At 47.3% G+C, this 18,524-nt stretch overlaps 1 protein-coding gene across 3 annotated transcripts; it reads left to right on the top strand.

Moving 5' to 3' along the window:
* The first annotated feature begins 4,787 nt into the window (after window positions 1–4,787).
* On the top strand, window positions 4,788–17,689 carry si:ch211-79m20.1 (box A-binding factor). 3 transcript variants are annotated; one of them, XM_048249183.1, is made up of 7 exons: window positions 4,788–5,604; window positions 9,617–9,713; window positions 12,845–12,919; window positions 14,053–14,252; window positions 14,572–15,673; window positions 16,004–16,145; window positions 16,402–17,689. In XM_048249183.1, the coding sequence occupies exons 1-7, from the start codon at window positions 5,530–5,532 to the stop codon at window positions 16,412–16,414; spliced, it is 1,704 nt and encodes a 567-aa protein (XP_048105140.1). In that variant the 5' UTR covers window positions 4,788–5,529; the 3' UTR covers window positions 16,415–17,689. The 3 variants fall into 3 exon arrangements, with proteins under 3 accessions (XP_048105140.1, XP_048105141.1, XP_048105142.1); XM_048249184.1 differs by having other exon boundaries at window positions 16,007–16,145; XM_048249185.1 differs by lacking the exon at window positions 4,788–5,604 and having other exon boundaries at window positions 9,658–9,709.
* Window positions 17,690–18,524: the final 835 nt, after the last annotated feature.

Here is an 18,524-nt window from a genome sequence, read left to right on the forward strand (position 1 = left end):
CAGACATCGACAGCACTGAATTATGCTCCTTTCTCTCACCCAGCCAATCATGGCTCATTATCCCTGCTAACCTCCGACCTTAAGCCACAGCCTGATAATAAAGTGTTAGCACCTGTCTGGCCCACACATTCTGAGGCTGACCCCCGCCACAGCACACAGCCACTTCTGTGAACCTCAGCATATTTCACCTGACTGGGCTGGACTGCATACCGACACAAACGCAGTGATAAAGTCCCACTGTGAGCCGCTCAAAGGGAACGACAGTCCGAGACCAAGAACCCCATTCAGAATACACACTTTCCCAAGCACCTCCTCACACACACACGCACATACATGCATATTTACGTCTTATATACTGTAAGACCAAGTTCACTGCAGAACAGCAGAACCTCACAGAGAAGTCTGAGGTATGCAACAGTATTGACTGCTGACTGAACCTGATCGAGAGCAGCCAGCGGCACACACACACCCAGGCTGAGGCCTCCGGACACCCTGAGCATGAAGAGACACGTGGCCACATCTGAGTGCTCAACAGCCAGCCAAGACCAGAGGAGAATGCACTTGATCTCTCGGTCTCCATTTCGCTTTGGCGTGTGTTGACACCGTACTGTAGCTTAAGGACCTCATATTTGCAAATATGCCTGAAACCTGAGCCTAATGTTGCAACCTGTGCCAGAAACACTGGATGAAACGAAGGTCTTGGAGCAAATTCCCCCAGAACCAAGACAAGGCTGAACCAGCCTCTCCTTCCCCCCTCTCTGTGACACTCCCAGAGATTATGACATGGGTGCTATCACACCTCAAAGACGAGGCGTTCCAGTTGTCCTATTTTAATTTGCAGTGGGCAGGTACAGCTGCCACCCTTTTGGAAACTCAGTAAATATGGAAACTCCTGCAGCGAGGTCTGACATCAGCATAGAAAGGAGGGGGCTGCTGGCCGGTGCACAATGGGCTCAGCGTCGCAGCCCGAAATGGAAACATCACCACACTGACCCAAGTCAATCAGTGTTTACACACCAGCTACGGTGGAGTTTGGTCAGTGGTCAGAGAGGGGAGTGGACCACGGCTCTCAGATAGCCTTTTGTTTTAATTTAGATAAAAGGAGAGGGCTCTTCCATCAAATGGTGGAATTGAAAGTGGCCCCACCTCTGCTATGACATTATCAGTTGGGCTGGGGACGGTGTGCTGTTTGTTAATAGAGTGATGTGGGGGGAAACACAGGGGCTAGCAGTTGTGAAAAGGTCTTCCGTTTGCGCTCTCGCTCTCTCTCTCTCCCCTCTGTGTGTGTGTGGGGAGGAGTGTGTGTAGATGTGTGAGTCCAGTGGTTTGGTTTATGAACACAGCAAAGGTCTATGGAGATATCTGAGCATCCTGGTCCGCCAGCACAGCCACATTAAGAAATGACAGCAACATCCGCCACAGAACCAAAGAAAACATAAGCATAGCCACTTCCTGTTTTCTCCCGCCTCTGCCTGTGACCTGTAATTTGGACCAAGACTGTGTCTGCACACATGCGGATTCACATGCATTATGACCTATAAATGCCTGCTGCTTACAGCCCAGCGTGGCAACACACACGCTCTTTTATCCTGTAAGGTCTTTCTGCAAACACACTCAACTCAGAAATGTTAACACAGAGGCCTACATGTAATGAACATGTACACGTGTGTATACTGCATACAGATGTACCTAAAATGCCTATGAATTTTATTATTATATTTTATATTTTATTATTAATCATTATTATAGCCAATGATTTTGACGCAATCTCCTTAGACTAAACATCTTTCTCCATCTTCCATGTGGTGATTTGTCACCTGCCCTTACTTGTGCCCCCACACCATGCCCGGTGCCCATCCCTCTCTCCGCTCATGCATCCATCTCTGCCGGTAGTTTGCGTTAGCGGATGCTGATGTCCGGCCTCTCTTCATCTGGTATTATATTCATATTGAATTCATGATCCTGTGTGCAGCTGCTTCATGCTCGTGCATTGTGCTGTTTGTATATTTAGCTGGTGTGTTCATTTCCTCTGCTGTTGACTCGGGAAAACACAAACAATGCAGTCCACCCCCCCCCTCCTCTTCCCTTTCTACCCTGCCCTCCTCTCTCTTCAGCCCTCTCTCTCCCTCTCTCAACTGTAAGAGTATAGGCCTCCTGACTCTCCATTCATTTTTAACGTGAGGGCTTTGAGAACGATGCAACGGCGTGATTCACAGCCAAGTGGTGACGGCGTTGGCCATTGTTTCCTACTGCCAGGGCCTCTACAAACAATTGAGAGATCAAGAGGTGCATTCCCAAACAGTAAACCCTGTGGAGGGGCAGAATTCCCAACACTGCTCCTGCTGCTCTTTCCTACGTTGCCCGTGTCCAAAAATTTCCATTCCACTGATTGTGGAACTATTTGAATAGCAACATCGCAATTCTAGCCACTTGACTTTTCCAAATTACAACCAACAATTACCTTTTGCCAATGAATCATTTGAAAAGAAAAGAAAAGAACAACATACTAAAGAGCAGCATACTAAAACTATTGATGTTAACACCTTCAAAGAGCTTTTGCTATCATGTGCAGTAGTGACAGGGAAGGCGCGATCTAAGCAGCACTCTAAGTTGTTGTCTTTGAAGTGAATTTAGTAGTTTGGGCTACTGGGTGGAGGGACTAAATTGGCTCCATTAATCACGTTAGGCAGGCAGACGAAGGCTAATTTACACAGAGGAATCTGAGGTGAGCTCCAGCTCGGCCCATTCCGGCTGACTGGACGGCTGGTTTTGCCTAATTCTGTTAAAAGAGCAGAGGGGAGGGTGGGAAAGAGGACAAGAGGACGAGATCCAACAACTACTGGCCCTCCGCTCTGCCTGACCGGCATAAACAGGATCTTACCTCTTTAAAAAGGGCACTGAAAGACACGCATGAAGGGGAGATGGAGAAAGGGAGGGAGAAACCGAGAGAGAGAGAATGACAGAGAGAGAAAGAGAGAGAGAGAGAGAGAGAAAGAGGCCGACAGATGGGTAGAGGTGAGGATGTTGTGAAGACGTTCCGCGTTTGTCTTTCTGGTCCAAATTGAATTGTCAGACTTCAGTTGCTGTGTGGTCTGGACTCTTCTGTGCTATGATTCAGACCCAGTAAACAGAGTAAGTGAATCAGGAGCCCGAGCCGCCAGATCAAAACAGTTACCACAACACAGACCAGACCATGCACCAGACTCCAACACATATCCATATCCCCATCTGACTCAAACACATACCCTCACCTGACTCAAACACATATCCATATCCTCATCAGACTCAAACACATACTCTCATCAGACAGGTTAACCGGTGAGTACAAAAACACACAAGAGTGTGTACACACACTCATACAACTCTCATACATAATATGCACACATCCACACTTGGAGGAACCACATGCTCAGGCACACTGATATGCCGACATCACACCATACCAATCAAACCCCACTGGTGGGCCTGACAACCAAAGTCAAACTGCTCACAATGAAAAAGCATATGACAGGGGTGTCATGGTGTGGCTACACACACACACACAAAATACACACATCAAAACATACACACAACCCATTCTCCTTCCGAAGACATTAAACATGAAATGCTACAGTAAAATGCCCAGAGTCCACCTGCTATCTCCGTCTCTCCGTCACACACACACACACACTCTCTCTCTCAGTGCAGGTGAGCATTCAGCTTTAATGCCGGTGACAGCAACCATGTCCTCCAGCCATCAATCACTCAATGCATGTGGATATAAAAGGTCAATGGGTCCAAAAATAACCCTCACAGGGGGATGTTAAAAACATGCATGTCACTTCCTGTGAATGCAACGGGGGAATCCACATCTCTGCTGCTGACCTCTGACAGCCGTCATCGTGACCTGCCCCAGCGGAACGTGTGATCTTCTGAGAAATGGGGGGTGAGGGGTGGTTTGGAGGAGGGGAAAGTGGGTTAGGGTTGGGTGGACGGTAGGACTCCAAAGCTTGTACATAAATCTTCCTGTCATTTATAGTGAAAGAGAGAGAGAGAGAAAGAGCAGTCCTTTTAAGCTATATAGTTCACAATATTGCATTCAAAACTATACAAGAAACTTCACCTTTACGTGAAAGTGTGTCCTCTCACACCATTTCAGTTTGGAGAGGTTCCAAGGACGGACAGCACGACCTCATGGGTTTATATTACACTGAGGTGGTCCAACATACTGGCCATTGAGGAGCACAGAGCTTATATAAGCTAACTGCTTTTCACACATCAGCTCTCTGTCAATCATTTTTCATAAGCATATCCACAGTCATCTTCAAAAATGGCAAACTCATCAAAATGTTCATTACATTACTTCTCCTACACATTAAGTTGGTTTTGCGGTTCTCAGGAGATATGATTCACCTTACTGTTCCAGACAAGAGTGTTTGACAAGACCCATTAGTCACTATGGTGCTTAATAATTGCCCAATCTCATTTGCATTCGGTGAATGACATACTGTTATGGTGAAATACTTCCGCTTGAAACGTATTTTTATAAACATCGCATTGGCACGTGTGTTAAAATGTCTAGGTGGAGAACATGCTGTAATGAAGTATACTGCAACATTCGGCAGAGTTGAGGACTTTCCCTTTAAGATCGCTCTGCAGCGCACCACACTTCAACCAAGGAGAAGCTCCCCTTGTTCCTAATATGGACATGGCAGGCCTGCCTTAAAGGGGCGAGGGGAGGGCACGGGAGGGGACAGTCTTACAAACTTGAGGACTGGAGGCCGTTTCTATTTGGAAAGCTGCACAGTCGCAGCATAATCAGAGTGGAACGGCACTGGAGCGCTAACAACTTGATCTTGCACTATAGCTCAGTCAGGAGCGCGGTCACAGCTGCAATACAGTTTAGAACACAAGCAAGCGGTTTGCGCACGACGGAAATCGTTTTGGATAACACACTCGACTTTCTTTTACCTGAAGAATACCTATTTGAACTGGATGTTCATGGAATAGATGCACTATTTTTTAGCCATGCACTTAAGTTTTTTTCCTTTTTGGAAATCAGAAATCTGGAATTCTGACACCTGTCAGCAAGGCGATCTACAAAATCAATAGGCAACATTTATCAATAGTAACATTTCTTTAAGATAATGGTATTATTTTAGGAGGATAAATGTTATCTTTCCCCGATTACTAATTACTTGTAATGCTCCTTGATAGTAAAACATCACATTTAAGCAACAGTGAGCTAAATCCCACCTATCAACGTGTTGGGGTTCGCAATCTTCATTATTACTACTATATAGATGGGAGAGCCTACTATAGATTAGACAAACCTGACTTTTTTTTCCAAGATACTTTCCTGACCCTCTCCGAATCAACTCGCTCGAAAACCTCAGTAAGACCTTGTTTGGGACAGTACTCTACGCAAAAGGGGTCCTGAAAGAAGCTAGTGCTCTCTCGCCGGAGCGCTGTCCCGCGCGCTGAAGTGCTGAGGAGAGACCCCGTCCAGCACGCGCCCATAAATGCCCAGCCGATCGCGGGGTCTCGAGGATGGGCGGCAAGAAGAGCTCGTGCATTCTGCTGCTCGCGGCGTTTGCGGCATTCCTGAGGCTTGGTAGCGCGGAGGTAAGACTGACATTGATTGTCATATGGATGGCTTTTACCTGGGGAGTCTCCTTTTTTTCTCCTCTCCAGTTTTTTAAATGGTCAGTTTAATACTCTTTTCTGCTCACCTGAAGTCACGTTTTTTTTAAATAACATACAAAACAGCTACAACATGACATGACATGATAAACAACATGATACAACAGATCTCATAAACTTGGTGAGGCGAAGGGCAGTAAATTGAAGGTCTGTTAGAACTTGCGGTGTTGCGGTGGCATCTGTCCTGCTAACCTGTCACCTGTATGCAGTGTATGTTCAGTTGTCCATTGGCAGTGCACCATACCACTGTTGCCGCTATTAATGTCGCCATTTTCCGTTATGTTTATGAAATACTGTGCCGTTTCCTGTTACTGGAGGCTGGACGCTAATTGGATTTTGAACAAATTTTGTTTGTATGCACAATCAAGCGAAGTGCGACATTTCGTTTTAGCCTGCTTGAAATGTATCGCCTGGCTGAGTTCCCGGGACCGCTCTTGTAAAAAAAAGAGAAAACATCGCTGTTCTCTCATGGCAAGACCATCTTTGAGGGCTCTTTCCACCTCAACCTTCCTGCCCAAAGATTAGTAATATTCACAATTTATAAATGCACTCAACCACAGGATAAAACGGGATGTCACAGCCATCGATCTCTCATCCAGGCTTCTGTCCGTGAAATTACCAGGCTAGAATATTGCCTAGAAGTGTAAAATAATAAGTTAATAGATGCATTACAACACAGGCATGTGGCTATTGAAGAGACCAAACATGCAGCGCTTAATGAAATTGTATCCTCAGTTGTGGTTTATGAAGAATGACCCAAAACCACGCTGCAGAAGTGAAGACAGCTAAAACAAAGTGACTGCACTGATGCTTTTTGAATTCCATTCAGAAGACACTTACTTCGAATTCTGCCTGAAAAAAATCTGTAGCAATAAGTTCCAGTAGCACTAAGACCATGGCCATTACATTCATCCTCTCCATGTCCTTCCTTTGTGTTTTTTTCCTCCAAGTGTTCAAACAAGTGAGATTAATAATCAGCTCGATTTCAGTCTCAATCAGCACTTACAAAAAGGGCAGTGAAGGGAGAATACTGAGAGTCTTCTTTTTTACCGCAGTGAGTCCCAAACAGGTTTGGCCTGAGGTCAGAGTGAAGTATCATTTCCTTTCACTTCAACTGCCAAACCAAGGGCAATGGTCATTGCATCTTTTCTAGGCCGCAGGCATTAACTCCCCTGTTTATGTAAGAACAGGGGGGGTAAAAATCACGATAATCTGTTTTCAGATTTTATCGACCAAAGCCCAAAAACACATAAGATTATTTGGGGCTTTAAAGCTCTCAAGGGTATTAAAATGTCCTCTGTGAGCGAATATTTGTGGTTTGGAATATGATGCTACCAGATATGATTTGAATGAGTCCCAAAACAAATGCTCATTTCAAATGTCTTGTGCTATCCACTGTGAGCTATTGAATCTGAGCAGATTGTAGTGTATATGGATCTACTGAAGCAGAGAAATCGATTACCGGCAAAATCACAAGCTCATTGTATGGTACACATTGATGCTCCCCCCCCCTCCCTTTATTTCTCTCTCTCTCTCTCTGTGTTTCTCATCCACTGTGGTTCTGTGACAGTTAGATGAATAGTGCTTTATGAGATGTCAGAACAGGCTGGGAGAGAAGGCTGTAAGCAGTGTGTTAAATCAAATCAACTTTTTTCACTCCTCCCTTGTGTTATCTGTTCATCCATCATCTACCTACCCATTTCCACGACATGTGGAATTCATGCATCCTGTGTGTGTGTGTGTGTGTGATGTGTGTCCGCTGCAGGGCTGCAGGTGTGTCACACACACACAGGGATGTAGGCTGTCTGAGTGTGTTTACTTTTGCCAAGTCTTGAGATGAAGTGTTTCTTTATGTCTGGATCCACAGCCCTGACCATTTGCCACAGGTCTTCATGTTGGGAGTGTGCACATCATCTTTATGGCTGTAGGGAGTTACAGTGGGTGTTGTTAGTCTATTCATGTCTATGTATCCTTGTAAGTACGGCATGTAGGGTGTGTGTGTGTGTGTGTGTGTGTGTGTGTGTGTGTGTGCATGTGTCAGCAGTTAGCCGGGCAGCTCCATAATTCTATGCAATTACCTCTAACCTTTCTCTCTGGACGGACAACCATTCCAGATCAGTCCGATCCTCCTTTAATCCCTCAAAGGATGGCAGGCTGATGTCATCTGATTGGCACCTGAGACACATCTGGTGGAAAAACCAACATGCCGGCACACACCTGCACACAGTTGCACACCTACCAGTACACACACTGAGACAGAAGCACACACCCGCACAGACACACACACCCACACCCACACAATCACCCACACATACCCACCCACACACACACACACATACACTTAACAGACACAAATACATACACAACATGGTGCAGTGTTCAATGAATTGATCATTTTAATGGTACATCACACAGCCATTTCTCTCTCACTCCCTCTCTCTCGTTCTCTCTCTCTCTTTCTCCCTCCCTCTCTCTCTCTCTCTCTTTCTCACACATATATCTGACAGCAGTATAGTGCGCGTGGTAAACGGCCCGTTCCCTGTGAAATGCTGACACTAGAGCTGTTGCACTGTGAGAAACATCAGCCCCTGGTCTGACTGGGGAGGGAGGCTTCCTCCCTAATGCCATGTCACACATTTGGAGAAAAAAGAGGAAGAGCAGCACACAAATTCCTGAGAACACAACAACACAGACTCATGAGTTGAACTCTACAACACAGACTCATGAGTTGAACGCTACTACACTACAACACAGACTCATGAGTTGAACACAACAACAGACTCATGAGTTGAATACTACAACACAGACTCATGAGTTGAAAAAGAGCTCTGTGTGATTTCTGCATTCAGCCATTTTCCCTTCACACAGATTTTGCTCTGTTTGGCAGCAGTACTTTTCTGTAGCTCTGGGCAGAGGAGGAATAATCTGGTCTTTATAGTGCCTCTGAGTCTAGCACAGGGGGGGGGGGGGGTATTTAGGACTGGATGGAGTTTGGCTCCAGTGGTTTCGCTCTGAGAGTCTTTGGGCAGTTAGGCCGCTGGGTCAAACACTAGTAAAATGTAAACAGGTGTGAGACAGAATTGACCCCCTACTACCATTTGCATGCATAGACAGGTTTACCACACACAAACATACACACACACCCACACATGCAAGCGTGCACATATGCACACGCCTTTAAACATGCAAGCTGCACATACAAGACATCTCGCCAAGCATTCCACACAGGAGTGATTTGTGTGAGTGTGTGTGTTTAGTTGCTTTGTTTGGCAGTAGCTTGGAGTGATGTGTTTGTGTGTTGCGCTTCTCTTTGCTTCAGTACTCTGCCACATGACAGTGAGCACACTGTACTGTACGCACCCAGCGTCCCAACGGCCCCCACCACACAAACGTCACCACTCTGACTGTACTGTACACACACACTGATTATGACTAACCCAAAGGAATGAAAATAGACGCTCAATGAAAAAGGATAAAGACACCTATTTACAGAGACTTCCTTTTATTATTTTCCTTTGGTTTCAGAGGAAACCCTTGCTCTCCGGGTTAATCCTGAACACACAAACTTTTTGACTCACGCATATTCATAAAACCACTAGCACAGGCTACACGCACACAGACACGTACACGTTGCATGCACACATACTCAAATACTGCTCACATGGACTCTCTCTCTTTCTCTGTCACACACACACACACACACACACACACACAGGAATACACATCCATACAGTCAAATGCTCACACCTAGTAATTTAACCTCTGCTCCCTACCTATATTTCCTCATGGAAACTTACACATTTTTTACAGATGGATTCCTGTCAGGATAAGTGGCACCCTTCCATTTTCTGTGGCTGCAGGCAATCTGTGAAGTGCTCAGAATCTGACATGCTAACCCTCCCTTCCTCTCTCTCTCTCTCTCTCTCTCTCTTAGGGGGACCCACTCCCTCCGTCCCTGGTGGTTATGGTAAGGGACAGCCCCATCTCATCGATAGAAGACTTGAAGAAGCTGCTGGACACTGACTCCGTAGGTAAAGCTCTTTCACCAGTCCCTTTCAGACACACACACACACACACACACACACACACACCCTCTAAGCAGTTGCTGTGCATGGGGCTCCAACATGCTGTGGTTTCCTTTCACACCTCTCTCTTATACACAGTGACAGTAACACACACACAGGGGCAGATAGAGAGGAGAGAGGGCAGATAGAACACAGTGACAGATAGGGCAGATAAAGAGGAGAGACACACAGGGCAGGAGGGCAGATAGAAGGGGCAGATAAAGAGGGAGAGGGCAGATAGAAGGGGGCAGATAAAGATAGGGGGAGGCAGATAAAGAGGGGAGAGGGGCAGATAGAGAGGAGAGAGGGCAGATAGAAGGGCAGATAAAGAGGGGCAGATAAAGAGGAGAGGGCAGATAGAGAGGAGAGAGGGCAGATAGAAGGGCAGATAAAGAGGAGAGGGCAGATAGAGAGGAGAGAGGGCAGATAGAAGGGCAGATAAAGAGGGGAGAGGGGCAGATAAAGAGGAGTGAGGGCAGATAGAGAGGAGAGAGGGCAGATAGAGAGGAGAGAGGGCAGATGAGAGGGGAGAGGGCAGATAAAGAGGAGAGAGGGCAGATAGAGAGGAGAGAGAGGGGCAGATAGGGCAGAGAGAGAGAGGGCAGATAGAAGGGAGATAAAGGGCAGGCAGAAGAGGGAGGAGGGCAGACAGAAGAGACAAAGAGGGCAGACAAAAGAGGAGTGAGGGCAGACAGAGAGGAGAGAGCAGGGAGAGATAAAGAGAGAGGAGGGCAGATAAAGAGGAGAGGAGACAGGGGAGAGAGGCAAGATGAGGCAGGAGAGGGGGCAGATAAAGAGGAGAGAGGGCAGGGAGAGAGGACAGAGAGAGGGCAGATGAGAGAGGGCAGATAGAGAGGAGAGAGGGGAGGCTGTGACTCCAGTAGGCGCATGGCAGCTCTCTGCTCTGTGTGCTAAATGGGATGATGTGCTGGATGAGCGAGACCCTCACCGCAGGCCGGCTCCAATAAATCCTTCATGGGTATTTCGGTCTCAAAGATGGCATTCGCACATTTGCACAGCGACTGGCACCCGAACATTGACTCTATCCACCCACACAGAGTAAAGTGCAACTCACTGCAGCAGACATACTCTATTCAAACACTCAGACCTAAAACACACACACAGAAAAAGACTCAGACACTCTCCCCCTTTCTCTCTCACACACACACACACACACACACACACACACACACACACACACACACACACACGGCGTACACTGAGCTAGTGTGAGTGGGAGCTGGAGAAGTGTGCAGCTGCATTTTGCCTGGGCAGATGGGGCAGGGTGGTGGTCACAGGAAAGCCTCCGTGTGTGGAATGCCCAGGGAGTGCGTGGCTCTGGGTGCTAATGGTAATATTTACATGGACAAGCAGCCTGGAGAACACAGCGGACAATACCACTGACCTTGAGCTCAGGCCTCACTCTCCGTTTACAGACCGAGAGACACACTCAAGGCCACGCCATTGTTCTCCCGTACCGGAATCCTGTGTGTGTGTGTGTGTGTGTGTGTGTGTGTGTGTGTGTGTGTGTGTGTGTGTGTGTGTGTGTGTTTCTGCAAAGGGTCCCACCCCTCTCCCACACAACAATAGGCACTGATTCCTTATTTATATCTCTGTGTTTTTGACCCCAACATACTCAACATCAAGTCTAAAACACACACATACAGAGGCACTCCCTTCTTTCCCTGTCTTTCTTAGACACGGACAAAAACTATATATATATAAAAAGTTAACAAAGTTAAGGGTAAAAAGGTTTAATGAAAGTATAAATACAATATTGTGTTGTAGAGATGAGAGGGGAGTACAATATGTACATCAGATTGTCCAATATGCAGACGTCCGTCCACACATACAGACATGTTGGTACACACTGATAGACAGACAGGCATCTGTCTGGACGTCTGAGAGACTCACCCAGAGAAGTTGCCATTGTGTACCGAACGATCCCACTACGCTATGTCACAAACATAGACACAGACACAAACACAGACAGCTACAAAATCACGCCATTCAATTTTTTCTGTCTCTACGACTGAGTTTGACACACGCACAAGTAAATACACGTCACACACATATGTACACAAACGCACAGACAAACACACACACACACACTCTCTCTCTCTCTCTCTCTCTCTCTCTCTCTCTCTCACACACACACACAGACACACACACACACACACACACACACACACACACACACACACACACACACACACACACACACACACACATGCACACACACACACACAGACTCACATGCTATATTTGTACTTTCATATCTCTGTTCACACACATTCCTCACTGTGTGGCAGACAGGCTGCGTGGGGAGAAATAGCAGCAATTGTTACACCAGACAATTTCCTTTATGTGCCCAAAAATGTCAGGCTTGAGCCAAACTCCTCACGGGCCCACAAATCCTCTCTGGTTCTAGGGGGTCGGCCTCATATCTCATACACACACGGAATCACCAGCAAAGAACCAGAACGGTCCAGAATGAAGCCAGTCAATGGCTGAAACAGTGTTCAAAATGGATGAAGCTTCCCTCTTTCCTCATGTGACCCATGCCTCTGTTTCATTTCACAGAAGAAGAATCAGACAACCAGACAACCAATGAAATCCACTCCAGCCATGCTCATCCTCTCTCTCTCTCTCTTTCTCTCTCACACACACACACAGACACACACACACACACACACACACACACACACACACACACACACACACACACACACACACACACATGCACACACACACACAGACTCACATGCTATATTTGTACTTTCATATCTCTGTTCACACACATTCCTCACTGTGTGGCAGACAGGCTGCGGGGAGAAATAGCAGCAATTGTTACAATCAGACAATTTCCTTTATGTGCCCAAACAATGTCAGGCTTCGGGAGCCAAACTCCCTCACGGGCCCACAAATCCTCTCTGTTCTAGGGGGCTCCGTGCCTCATATCTCATACACACACGGAATCACCAGCAAAGAACCAGAACGGTCCAGAATGAAGCCAGTCAATGGCTGAAACAGTGTTCAAAATGGATGAAGCTTCCTCTCTTTCCTCATGTGACCCATGCCTCTGTTTCATTTCACAGAAGAAGAATCAGACAACCAGACAACCAATGAAATCCACTCCAGCGATGCTCATCACCGAGTTCCCAGAAGCCTCAGTGAGTATTTTCAGTCTTGAAGCTCCTCATTGTTCATATTTTCTGTGAAGTGAGTGTGTGTGTGGAGACAATACTGGCTTCCAGTCATGTCTACGGATAGACACCACCCTGTCCCTACATCTGTGCCGCTCCACATGGTCATGTACACACACACACACACACACACACACAACACACACCACACACACACACATTCACTCACACATTTATTTGTATAAATACATTTAATCAGGGCTGTCAAAATAACTGATTAATTTCAATTAATTAATTTGAGAAAAAATAACTGATTAAAAAAAATAGCTCAGATTAATCGATTCCGTATGACCTTTGACCCTAAGCCGTTCTAGTCAGTAACCTTTAGACTGTAAAATAAAGGAGAGAGAAGAAAATGTGCTGCCTAGATCACTTATTGGAACATTTACTTTTAAAAAACAGCCTGATGGTGTTGATAAAAATAAAGTATTGATTAAAATAAAGTCCTCTGCGATGTCTGTAGCAAGGAATTTGCATATCACCGGAGTTTGTCAACTCTAAAGTCGCACATCAATGCAAAGAAATAGTGTTGACATTGAGGGGAGTGTTGATTTTCATTGTGTCCCCTAGGTTATATCTGTGGCCTGAAATGCATTGTATTTTTGCACTGCACTTTTGAATTTATTTCCTCAGCATAATAGGTTATATCGTAGATTATTATGGCCATTATTTGAACAGTGAAAATAATAATAAAAGAGTTTTTGAACTTTAATGTCACTAATGCTGATTATTCAATGATTCATTTTAATTGAAATATTTAAAATACTTTCACAGCAAAAATTATATATGCGATTCATTTAGATTAATTAATCAGAGTATGTAATTAATTAGATTACATTTTTGTAATCGATTGACAGCCCTACATTTAATGCATTAATGCATTCACATTCTTCAAGAATTGTCCTAATGTATTTGTACTTACATCTCAGAATGTCTTAGATTAACTTTGCACTTTTAAAAGAAACTACCATTTTATGAAGTTACATTTTAGTCATATGTTTTGTGTATTCATGGCTCTGTATCTCCCATGTCTTGCTCATATAATACTAACTCTTGTATTCTCCTCCTCCCTCTCTCTCTGTGTGTCCTGCTGTGTCCAGTGGCGAGCGCTGAGCCGGCGCTGCAGGCTGCGTGTAAGGTGCGCACGGAGGTGCTGGAGGTGACGCGCTCCATGCATGACCGCACCAACGCCCACTTCATGCTGTGGCCACTCTGCGTGGAGGTGCAGCGCTGCTCTGGCTGCTGCAACAGCCGCACCTCGCAGTGCGTGCCCGTCGTCACGGAGACCAGGCAGCTGCAGGTACACACACACACACACACATACAAGCACTGAGCATCTGGGAAAAGCCCCGAAGTCAACAGTCAATGGAAATTTAGATGTCCATAAAACTTGGCTTCTTATGTAACTGGCATACTTGTGGTACCATTTTCAGCTACTGATACTGATAAGGAATGTGCCTGCATGCTTCACAGTTAATGATTCACCCCATGAAGTAATGGAGGGAAATTCACTAGAAACATATGGAAGCTGTCGCTAGTATGCAGTGCACATGGATAGTATTGGTTGACTGTGTGAGCTGGCAGAAAAAGTCATACCCCCCTCTGGTGTGCTGTTTCAGATGACCAAGATCACCTATGTGAACATGCGGGCACACTTTGAGAAGGTCATCATACCCGTGGAGGACCACGTGAGGTGCAGCTGCCAGCCTCTGACCTCGCCCCACGCCGGCCGTACCTCGACGGCGCGGAAGCCCCAGGCCACCCCGCCGCCCCCTCCTGCCCCGCGCGTGGCCCACAAGCCCCCGCAGCCGCACGGCCACACCAAGGAGGACCTGCACCGGCACGACCAGCTCAAGCAAACACAGCGGCTGCACCTGGACGAGCGCCTGGGCCAGGAGCGCCTCTGGCAGAACAAGTACAGCCCCTCTCACACGGCCGGGGAGCCCCCACACCACACACCCGCACGGCGCATGGACTACCAGGCCCCGCCGCACCACCACACCACCACCACCCCCCACCAGCACCCGGGGGGGGGGCCCGCAGATCGGGAGGGGGAGCTGGGGGCCGGACAGATGCCGCCTGGAGCTCAGCCGTCCCTTGGCGACGGCGGACCAGCGGAGGACGGGAGGACGCCGACGCTCCAGCACGGCAGCGGAGACGACAGCAGCAGACGGGCGCTGGGTGGGGCGCAGCATCAGTACCACCAGCAGCATCCGCAGCAGCATCAGCATCAGTACCAGCAGCAGCAGCAGCATCAGTACCAGCAGCAGCAGCAGCATCCGCAGCACGGCGACAGGCTCACGGTGGGAGAGCAGCCGAGGCATCTGCCCACACAGTCCGGCGCGCACATGCTGCGGGACGCCACCACGCCTCACCAGCCACATCACGGACCGCCCTACCACCACGGCCAACCAGATGCTCCCGTTTACCACCACAGCCAATCAGACATGGCCGGTCAGCCGCATGTCCAACCAGAAGGGAGTAGCCATCATAGTGCGTCGGAGGGGAGCAGTCCATTCGATCCGAACCAGTCAGAGCTGACCAACGGCCAGAGAGCAGCGGAGGACACTGAGGAGGAGAGGAAGAGGTTACACGCAGAGGAGTTAGAGAGGGAGACGGACAGGCAACAGGAAGTGAAGTCACAGCTTCATCGTCATCATCATCATCATCATCAACAGGCACATCCCCAGAGCCAGCCGCAGACCTCCACACAGCGAGCAGGTGGGTGTTGTCCACGTGTGATTATGTCCGAGCGGCGCGCTGTGCATCCGCGGTGTCCTGCGGCTTGTTAGCCACGCTCCCACTTTCTCGTGGATCCTCTATTGACTCCCAGGCTCTAATCTGAGCTCTTCGGGGAGTAATGTGCCCTTATCTCCAGCCCAAACATGGCCTTAATGTAATTAGCCACACTTCCTGTGATTCTTCCCAGTGCCGCTGAGTACGTCAATGGAATGGATACACTACAAATTTCCATGGTCTGTCAAACCCATTTGGAGGGCAATTAGGTTGCCTTTTATACACATTCTAACACCCCCTTCTCTTTTTGTCCAGCAGTGACGGACGCTCCAACTACGTTACAGCCTGCAAGTCCGTCCTCCAGAGCCCAGACCACCCCACGCCCCCCACCCCTGCGCAGGAGACGCCGCAAGCACCGCCGGAGGATCAGCAAGGCCACCATGAGAGCCATGATCATGTGAGTGACACACAGAGAGAGAGAGAAAGAGAGAGAGAGAGAGAGGAGAGAGAGGGAGAGAGAGGAGAGAGAGAAAGAGAGGAGAGAGAGAGGGAGGAGAGAGAGGGAGAGAGAGAGAGAGAGAGGAGAGAGAGAGAGAGAGAGAAAGAGAGGAAAGAGAGAGAGAAATTTCTATTTAAATCAATGACTTACTGTTGATGGTAATCTACATATCTACGTTCTGTGTATTCTGATTCCTGTGCTTTGTCTCAAACAGGGTCATGTCCTAATGGTGTGAGGCTTAGGGAAGAGGAACAAATGGGATCCAGGGAGAAGAGCTGGAAGTAAGACACAGGGACAACATACGCCAACAACAACGCATCTCAAGGCAGCCATCTTGTATCCAGAGTGCCCCTGAGTGACCCCAGCCCCACCACAGCAGAGGACTAAACTGTGTAGTGCCACACCTCTGCCCATCACCAGATCCAGACAACACAGAGGAGTGGAACTTAAAGGGATAGTCTCTGACTCCACGCGCCAATCATGTGCACTCCTCACCTCATGGCCAGTGTTTTCATTTTCTCCATTGCTCTCTTACTGTAGCTTCCACCTCCGTTGGCTACTTCATTGGGAATCAGTATGTGGCTGTGGGCCTGTTCTCTGTAGAAGCCTTATGGACACTGTGACTGTGACAGTTTGATTCTAGACTGCCTGCTGGAGTGGCTTCTGGATCCCTGGACTTAACTGGATGAAGCGGTGGTGTTGGAGGACTGGTGCTAATTCACTTTGGCCTCGCCCGATGGATAGTAGCTACTCTCCTCGAAAGAGACTCTGGACTCTAATTTGAGAGCAGACAGGGGAGGCTGATGCATGCAGAGCAGAGAGCAGAGCGCTCCCAATGCCACGCTGTTGCCTATTGTTTAAGTCAAGCCTGAAACACTGGAAGTTCAAACACTGGATTTTGTGCATTCTCAGACTGATGCATATATCAAAGAAAATAGACTGTTTTGTGTCGCAAATGCTTCAAACACAATTGACAGAAATATCAATGTTATCACATCATTAGGATAAGCATGCCTTGTGATATACTGTATGTGAAACTCTTGCTGTATACGTTTAAATTTATAAAAACAAATGGCGACACTGGACGGTAGATGGGGACAGTACTGTCCAGCTCTGGGGCATGGCTATACAGTATGTGGCCTTTTGGACAGGGAGATACAGAGAGGGACCGTCCTTCTGGTGACACATGGAGTGGACATATTAGATGGGAGGTTTTAGCGAGTGCTCTAAGCACTGCGTTTAGTTTGGAGACTACTGAGGCAGGGGAGGCCCATGGCCCATGTGTGTTAGTGATGTTGGGACCTCTGTACAAACGCTAGCTAGCTTACACTGGCTGTACATTTTACAAATGCAATTGTTCTTATCTCTGTATTATTTGTTAACTTATTTAAATAAGACAGATGTGATTCTGTCTGTATGTGCGTAAATGTAATTAATGTTATTGATTATAATTATTTGTTGTAATTATTGCTATTTTAATATAAAGATGAAATCTAAATTGATATAATGTCTTTCTTAGTGTTGGCTGTGGTTTGTTTGATTATATAAACATGGTCAGGAAAACGACCTCATTCATTCAAACGCCCATTAACTGGGTTTCCTCCATTACCAAATCTCTAATTCAGTGGAACATGGGAAATTCCAAAAAGGCTTTTTAAACCCTGACTCAACACACGCAAGAGAAAAGAAACCATTTGGCTCATGTCATCCAAACTAATTCAGGATGTGAAGAAGTGTTTACCCAATTTTACACAGCTTCCTAGCAGTGTCTTTTTCTTAGTGAGTGCGTCTCTGTGCGTGTGTGTGTGTGTGTGTGTGTGTCACATTACAGTCCTAATCTCTGTGTGTGGCCTCTACTTTCTGTACATGGCACAGTGACCCTACACAGAGCAGTGGTCATGGGCTGTCGTCATGGTAGCAGGCTGCCGGACATATAAACAGGGGGCTATCGGGTGGTGAAATGGAGATGGGTCAGAGACAGGCAGAGAGATGGAGGCCTGATAAACGCAGGGACAGACGAAGAGAACGACAGCAGAAAAAGAGAGAGAGAGAGAGAGAGAGGGGAAGGACAGACGAGTGGGAGGGTGAAGATCTCACAGGAGAGTGAGAAAAAATAGAGGGAGTCAAGAAAGCGAGGAAAGAGGGGAGAGAAGAGAGAGAGAGAGGTTGAGAGAGAGAGAGGGGGGTTGAGAGAGGCTAAAGGTGGAGTAAAAGGAGAGGGAGAGAGAGATAGAAACAGCTGAGGAAAGTGAAATATGTTGCCACTGACATAGTGTGAGGGCTAGCTGTACATGAGGTGCAGCCCTCACACACACACATGGGAGTTTGGATAGAGCC

Source organism: Alosa alosa, chromosome 7 (genome assembly GCF_017589495.1).
Source record: "Alosa alosa isolate M-15738 ecotype Scorff River chromosome 7, AALO_Geno_1.1, whole genome shotgun sequence".
NCBI lineage: Eukaryota > Metazoa > Chordata > Actinopteri > Clupeiformes > Clupeidae > Alosa > Alosa alosa.

Excerpts from the sequence above, each read along its gene's own strand:
- si:ch211-79m20.1 (XM_048249183.1), top strand. The coding sequence starts at position 5,530 with ATGGGCGGCAAGAAGAGCTCGTGCATTCTGCTGCTCGCGGCGTTTGCG. Across the intron at positions 5,605-9,616 it reads TGAGGCTTGGTAGCGCGGAG|GGGGACCCACTCCCTCCGTC; the intron begins GTAAGACTGACA and ends TCTCTCTCTTAG. Across the intron at positions 12,920-14,052 it reads CCGAGTTCCCAGAAGCCTCA|TGGCGAGCGCTGAGCCGGCG; the intron begins GTGAGTATTTTC and ends TGCTGTGTCCAG.